At 50.5% G+C, this 7951-nt stretch overlaps 2 protein-coding genes across 2 annotated transcripts; one reads left to right on the forward strand and one right to left on the reverse strand.

The window, feature by feature from the left end:
• Positions 1–66: 66 nt before the first annotated feature.
• Positions 67–3783, forward strand: EMWEY_00053390 (ABC transporter, putative; the record flags this gene model as incomplete). The annotated part of the gene is made up of 9 exons (XM_013480006.1): positions 67–184; positions 346–438; positions 557–743; positions 935–1078; positions 1268–1788; positions 2076–2196; positions 2694–2775; positions 2927–3266; positions 3555–3783. Coding segments are annotated over 9 exons (1835 nt in total), but the record flags the coding sequence as incomplete, so codon positions are not given.
• Positions 3784–4848: 1065 nt separating this feature from the next.
• Positions 4849–7713, reverse strand: EMWEY_00053400 (hypothetical protein, conserved; the record flags this gene model as incomplete). Its single annotated transcript, XM_013480007.1, has 5 exons — positions 4849–5108; positions 5214–5361; positions 5569–6630; positions 6750–6922; positions 7500–7713. 5 exons carry the CDS (start codon positions 7711–7713, stop codon positions 4849–4851), a joined length of 1857 nt encoding a protein of 618 aa, XP_013335461.1.
• Between the last annotated feature and the right edge of the window lie 238 nt (positions 7714–7951).

A 7951-nucleotide genomic window follows, 5' to 3' on the forward strand; every position in this document is an offset into this window, starting at 1 on the left:
ATATATATAATATTTATATTTATATTTATATATATTTGTATGTCTGGTTTTTTTTCCTTTTTGCAGTGGCAATGGTGGCAAAATTAACTCTATTGAGTTTTTCTGTTCCTTCTTTGCTTCTTTTTGTTCCTTTACTCGCGTTTTTCCTCCTTCGTACTGCAGCTAAACTTAGGGCAGCCATCAGGTACAAATAACTGCTGCATCTGCTGCTGGATTTGCTGTTGCATTTGCTGCTGCATCGGCTGCTCCATCTGGTGCTGGATTTTATGCTGCTGCTGCCACTGTTGTATTCAGCTTTGCTGCTGCTGCTGATGTTTAACTTGCGTTGGGTGGTTGTTGCTGCAGGTCCCTCAAGAGACTGGAGACAATAGCTCGCTCGCCTCTGCACTGTCTCCTCGCAGGTGCTGTTGCAGGCGGCCGCTGCCTCCGCGCCTTCAGGTAAGGAAGCATAACTACATTTGCTGTGTGTCCCTGTCTCTGTATCTTTTTGTCTCTATGTCTTTTATTTATTTATAATATATGTCTTGTGTCTTTGTGTGTTTATTTATTTCTTTAGGGCAGATTGTCGTTACTACTGGAGTTGTTTAGAGGCCCTTTTGTTATATGGTAATATTTCTTATAAAAACATTTGCTTACAAGCTTGGCTGTCTCTACGGCTGCAGCTAATAGGAGCAACGCTGCAGCTACTGCTGCTTGCTGTCTTTGCTCTGCCCCTTTATTTGTGGCCTCAGCAGCTAGAGAAGGTGCGTTGCTGCTGCTGCTAAGAGACAAGATAAAGTGTTTCCTCTTACCCTTTGTATCCTCTTTGTCTCCTCATCTCTTTCTTTTGTCTCTTCTATGCTTCAGTTCGCTGCAGTTGCAGGTGTGTGTAGGGGAGACCCCACTTGTGCTGCATTTGCAGGTGCTGCTGTTGATGCTGCTGTTGGTGTTGCAGGTTCGAGGGGAGTTTGCTGCTCTGCTGGCTTTGAGCTTATACGCGGTGTCTCCGCTGGTTCGTCTGCTGACGCAGACAATCACCACATTTGTCCGTCTTGAGGTGCAAATGGTCGCAGTGGAACGGGTCCGAGATTACCTCCTGGTACGTCCGCGGTTGCTGTTGCTGTTACTGGTGCTGCTAATGTTACTGCACAAGCAGACACAGAAGACATGAGGGGAGAGACGCCACCCCACACTGAACAGCAGAGTAAGAGGAAACACACGACAGGGCAGCAACTGAGAATCCATCTCAAGGTGGTGCTGATGTTGTTACTGCTGCTGCTACTTGCAGGTGCCTGCAGAGGACCCGCACTATGATGTAATAACGGAAAGACCGTGGTCCCAGGGAAGGGATACAAAGGGCAGCAATGCATCATTTTGGTTTAGCTCGTATTTCTGGAGGAGGAACAGCAAGGCTTCTTCTCTGTCGCTTAATGCAAAAGAAGAAGAGCAGCTGCCACTACTGCAGCGGCAGCAGACGCAAGGCTGCGCTGCATGCGCCGAGGAGAACTTGGTAGCGATCAGCTGTGCAAGGCCAGAGCCTGTTGCTAGGGGACCGGGTTCGTCGCGGCATGCTTCAACAGCAGCAGCTGCTGCTGCTGCAGCGAAGCTGGCGGTGTACGAGACGCTGCTGTCTCTGGGCGCTCCTTCTTGTGGCCATCCGAGTGTGGGAGGCAGGCGGTGCTCTTGTACAGATCAGCAGCAGAAGCAGCAAGACAGCAGCAGCGCGCCGCTGCTGTTTCCTGTTGCTGTGCCTCTAGGATTTCAAACACGAGGCCGCATCGAGTTTGAAAGTGTGACGGTGGCTTACAGGTTAGTTGCCCAACCCACTGAGGTGGCTGTACACCTCACCCCTTCTGGTTTGAGATGGCTAAGGCGCATCTTCTCCCTTCCAATAGGTGTATCAATGCACTGCAGCACGAAGGGGAGGGTTTAAAGTGGCTGTCTGTACCCCTCAGCACACCGCAGGGAGGTGGCGGTTGAACTGGATGCTGGGCTGTATCTTTCTCGAGTGTCTTGCACATATATACATAATATATATACACATAATATATGTGCAAATATATATGTATATGTCTGTGCTGTGCATGCGCGTGCAGCGCGGGTGGCATGCCTGCGCTGAAGGGAGTATCTTTGACGGTGTATCCAGGGGAAGTTGTTGGTTTCGTGGGTAGAACAGGAGCAGGGAAGAGTACAATATTATTGGCATTGAGTAGAATGGTGGGGTTTAGTGGTTGTATAAAGATAGATGGGGTGGATATACACCGCCTGCCTATACATGTTCTTCGCTCTCTACTAGCAGTCGTCCCGCAGAGTCCAACACTCTTCTCTGGCAGCATTCGATTCAACTTAGACCCAGCAGGAATACACACCGATGCTGAACTCTTCGAAGCACTTCAACTCTGCCGTCTAGATAAAGTCGTTCGTTCACTGCCACAGGTTCGAAGCACCCGCCTCTCCTACCTATCCAATGCATGCATGCATGCATGCTTGTATGCGTAGCGTGGATGCGCGTGTGGTTGTAAGGAAATGACTGTCTTGTGTTTCGTAGCCTGCATTCAGTTGTTTCCATGTCCATGCTGCTTAACTGCCTCTATATTATACAACAGTGGGGGGAGGGAGAGGGCTCCCTGTAACGGAGAGATAGGTCTTCGCTGTCAGTTGCTGCTGCCTGATGGTTCTGCTGCTTCTGCGGCTGGTGCTGTGTGTGTGGACAGGGGTTAGATACGCCGCTAGCCACAGTCGATGAAGCATCAGCCTTGGAATTCCGCGTCAGAAGATCTCGCAGGCTTCAAAGCAGTCCGTCGCGCTGCTGCTGCTGCTGCAGTTGTTATTTTGAGGCAACTGCATCCTCATCAGAAGCTGCCTGTTCGCCAGTGCCATCCCTACCGCCTCCTGCTGCTGCTGCTGTTAACTGTTGCATGCGTGTGTCATTGTGCTTGTTTTTCAGGTACGGCAGTTTTAGGGGGGGGAGATGGCCGCGAGCACCGTTCGCGTGCTTTGGGTTCAACAGATTCTGCTGCTTCCGGGAAAGAGCAGCAGCGGCAGGTGTCTGTAAACCGCTTTGGAGGCGGAGGCGAAGGGGGGATGCAGCGCAGCAGCGGGGGCGCCAAAGGCATCAGCAGCAGCAGCCAGAGTGTGCGGCTGTCTTTAGGACAGAAGCAGTTGCTGTGCCTGTGCAGAGCTGTATTGAGGGAAGCTCCTGTCCTCTGCCTCGACGAAGCTAACAGCTGCATGGATCCTTCCTTAGAGAAAGAAGTTCTTATACCCGTCGTAAAGCGGTGCTTAAGGTAAACTTTTCCATATCTTTTGGCGTGTGCAGTGCTTTTTCCGTTTTCTTTTTCTTTGTCTTATGGTTGTTGTTCTGTCTACTTACGCATATGTATTGTCTTTATTCGTTCTCTTTTATATTTGTTTGAAATTAAAACAAGCCGTCCTCCGTGGATGTTGGTTGACCTCTTCTGTCTGTGTTCACCTCACCCATCTGCTGGGTTCAGTGCGGCTGCTTCCTTGAGTAATTGCCTTTCTTCCATATTGCCTTCTTTTTAAACCCCTTTTTCTTGTTCGGCTGCATGCAGACGCGGGAGTGTATTGCTTATCTCCCACCGACTGCAACATCTACCAGCTGTATGCCACCGCGTCGGGGTGGTGGGAGAAGGACAGCTGCTTGAGTTGGCCCCTCCTCGCACTCTCTTGCGAGACAAAACCTCTCGCTTTCACGCCCTTTATTCTGCAGCAAAAGGGAGCACGACAGCTCACCACAGCAGCAGCGGCAGCGGCAGCACGAACAACAGCGCAGCACCGTAACAGCGGCATGCTCCCGCGCTCTAGTCAAGCTCGTGGGAGGCTCTCCTGTCTTCGGTCCGCTGCTTTTCAATGACATCTACTCAGGCAGCATAAGGGATAAACACAGAGGTATTCTGCTGCTAATGCCGTCGCTAAAGACCAGGTTTTAGTCGCCTGCTGCAGCAACGGCAGCACTTGCAGCAGCAAATGCACGAACGGAATCTGCTGTAGCAGCACCACTACAAACAGCAGCACCCGCAGGAACAGCAGACTTAACTGTAACAGCAGCTGCAGCAGTTTGCTCCCCTTTTTAAACTGAAGGCGGCTGCTTGCATGCACTGCCTCACACTCACATCGCGTTGGTTTACTGGCCCGTCTTTGACCTCTCTCTTCCTCTTCTCTGGGCTCAGCACCAGCTTTTAAGGCGAGCTAGAGAGGATATGCATATATAATACTTGGGAGAGAGAAAGAAAGAAAACTTCTCGATTTGTATTGGCATAGGTGTGTGAGCCTTACGTTGGCTGCGGCTGTGCGTAGCGGCTTACTAACAGCATAGTAGGTAGCAGTGCGTGCATGCAGTCAGGGGGTTTAGGGTGTCCATGGAGCTTTCTGTCTGTTGCTAAATAAGGGGTAAACGGCAGGGGCTTCCCGCGTGAGCACTTTTATGAAGAGTCATACAGAAGCAGGGGCAGGTTGGGGTGCCTCTGTTGCTACACTTCTTGAGCTGCCCGTACACCACAGCGCTGCAGCCTCCCTTTAAGGAGCTGCTGGCTCCAGCTGGATATCGCTTGGCTCTCTCTTAAGTCAGTCGGTTTCTAGGGCGTCTCACAGAGAAAGGCGGAGACGACAACTCACATCCAAATAACAAATTGCATGCAACAACTAGTGGGGTATTTAATCCAGCCCCAAACCTATTTATATTCAAAGCAAAACAACACTTTATTAAATAATAAGACGCCGAAGAAAGACCCCAAACAAGCACAGGACGTGAACCATAAAAAACAAACACCACGACTACGCCTACAGCCACTCTTCCCAGCAGCCAGAGTAGGTGCAGCAGCAGCAGCAGCAGGGCATGGGAGGGGATTAGCTCCAGTCTTCGTTTCGGACGGTGCGAGGTTTGTCTGTGTGGTAGTAGCGCTGCTGGATGGTTTGTTGTGGAACTCCGGTGGCAGCGGCAGCAGCAGCAGCAGCAGCAGCGACAGCTGCTGCTGCTGCTGCATTGGGCGGATTAATACACGTTGGTTCGGTATGTGCCCATGGGGGGGAAATTTCTCTGTGGCGTCTGCTATTTGGTGCCTCTCGCTTTTTTAGTTTGTCTTTGACCATCCATTTGTTTTGCACAGCTGCGCGCCAGACGCAACAGAAGCAGGGGAGCAGCATCAGCGCTGCTCCTGCCAGAAGCAGCAGCAGCAGCGCCAAGTTTGCGCCTAAAGGCCGTAGCTGCTCACACACTAACTCCTGGAGTGGCTGCAGCTCATTATACACCATGCGGCAATCTGCATTGGCTGCTGCACTCTCGATATCAAGCCCCACAACTCCAAAAGCCCGCATGCGCGCAGTAAAGAAAGGCCCCAATTCTCCCCACAGACTCTCCAGCTGTACAGACACCCCAGCATAGCCACACACACCAGCACACACTGACATCTCAGCAGCAGCAACAACAGCAACAGCAACAGTGCACACAGAGCAAACAAAATCAGATGCTTCAGATGGAGACACCAACATATAAAAAACAACAAAACAACAAAATATATATTGATGCATTTGTGTCTTTGCGTCCTAGTGGCTTTGTGTATGTTATACTTGTCTCTGCAGCTTGTTGAGGAGCAGCTGGATCGTCTCCTGTAGCTCCTCCCAGTTGCAGGGATACCCGTCCGTGTGTGTGTGGTCTCCTTCAGGTGTACGGGGACAGCGGAACGATTTATTCGTCTCTGCAAGAAGTGTCTCCTTCTTCACTGCCCACCACACTGCATTAATAAATTGTCTCTGCTCCTCAAGAGACCCTTTTCTTGCTGCTATATCCAACACTATGGGAGAATCCACATCCAGCGACCTGTCAATCATCAGCGCATCCTCCCTGCTGCTCCTGCTGCTACTACTATTACTACTACTCCTGCGGCTGCTGCGGAGAGAAGGGAGAAAAAATGGGGCAACCATTTCCTCTACATCTTCTAATCCGTACACCACAAGGCGGTCCGCTGGCCTCACAGCCCCAGATGCTGCAATTTTGCCTCTTTGCAAGCACCTGTCTTGGAGAAGTTCTAAGAGCTGCGTTCCTTGCTGCTGCTTCTGCCTTCTTCTTACTGCTGCTGCTCTACTGCTGCTGCTGGTAGGCCCAGTCGCTTCGGTTGATGCCTGCACCTCCGCGTGGGCCTGACCCGCCAGCCGCACCACCTCATGCAGCAGCTGTGTCTTCTCAGCCTCGGTCTTGTCTGCCGCTAGACGCATCAACTCCCCCACAACCCCTTCTATCATTGGCTTCATGGCTCGCTCCCACTTGCTGCTGCTGCTACCGTTGCCGCCGCTGGTGCTGGTGGTACTGCTGGTCTTCATTGCGTGGATGGCCTCCTGAAAGGAAGCAGATAGTCGCTCTGCTGCCTGGCGATCTGCACTCAACTGCTTGAGTAGTGCTGCAAGTTCTTCAGACGGTTGCCGATCTCCTGGCTGCAGTAGGGAAAACGTATTCTGCCGGCCCCTGGACGGCACCTCTTCTTCCCCTGGTGCCGATGTTGCTGTTCCTGCGGTTGTTGTCGTTCCTGCTGCTGTAGAAAAAAGGCCCAGATAGCTCGCCTTCAGTTCCCGCTGTTTGTCTTGTATGCCGCTGCAAAGCACTTCTTTGTACGTGTGCAGTCTCTCATCCAAATCCTGCAAGAGCAAATCAAACTCTAAAGCATGCAGCAAGTGCAGCTCAGCTACTGCTACTGCTGCTTCTGTCCTTGCTGTTGGCCTCCCCTGTGTATCTGGGTGTTCTGTTGTGTTTGTACCTCCTGTTCCAGAGTCATCGGATCTACGAGCATCAGCCAATATGTTTCCTTTAGCAATTGTAACTCCGCAGCCGCGTCCTGGAGCTGCAGAGACACCAGACGGGCTGCTATAGCTTCCTTCTCCACAGCATTCCTTCCAGCTTCTTTAAGCTTCACTCCTGCCTTTACCAACTCTGCGCCGCATGCAACCAAAAATATTCTTGGGTGTATTCAACTGTTTGTGTTTAACGTATCATGTGCATGCAACAATGGCAAAACGAAGTTTGCAACAGCTTCGCATCAACTCGTGCGGATGCTAAGATACGCAGTTTTCCAGTGTCATTGAGGGTTAGTTACATCCTTGTGCTCACAAAATCTCTGTTAAGAACTCCAAAGAAAGTTCATTAACATTGTGATACACAACATCGCATGGATGAGCACTAGAAAATGCGCTAACATTGACCTGCCTCCAATAACAGAATGCATGCTGTAATGTGTGTCTGGCTTTGCATGCATGGGTGTGTAGTGAGCACGCATGCATGCTGAAACGTTGTATGTGGGTGGCTGCATACAAGTGCCTGTACGGCTGTGCGTACTGCCGTGTGTGGAGTTAGCATGCTCACATCTGCTACGCTTAGGGGCTGCATAAAGCTAATCGAGTGTGACTGTTCTTTGTGGGCGTAATCTGTGGTTTCTATACTTCCAAATCATATTCTGTTGGGTGTTGCAGTTTCTTGTTTGTAACAACTCTCTTCCGTGAACTGCCCTCACCATCTATCTTGAACACCTGCACTAAGTCACGCTCTTGGTTTGGTAGCAAGCAGGCAGCCAGCACTTTGGCTGCAACTCTGCTAGGTGCATGCAGAGAACCCTCAGAAGGGGAACCCTCCCCTGACTTGAGCCTCCAGAAGTACTGCAGGAGCTGCTCCACATCCTTTTCGTCCTTAAGATAGGTTTCAGTGTACAAACATCCATCAGTCAGCATGGCAGACCCCACCAACAGGCCACCACTCGCCACAAGCGCTACAGAGGAACAACGAGAAGAAGGAGGAAACACCACAGATACGGCATGCTAGAATAGCAGAGCAACAACAAAACACAGATCAACAGAAAACGACAGGAGTTTTTTAATATTCCAGAGATTTACAATAATGGAAAAAAATGGAAATAGAGAAAAGCCATTTCCTAGGGATATCAAATATATATATATATATATATATATA

The sequence above is a fragment of the Eimeria maxima genome, genomic scaffold (assembly GCF_000499605.1).
Source record: "Eimeria maxima Weybridge genomic scaffold, Emw_scaff1517, whole genome shotgun sequence".
NCBI lineage: Eukaryota > Apicomplexa > Conoidasida > Eucoccidiorida > Eimeriidae > Eimeria > Eimeria maxima.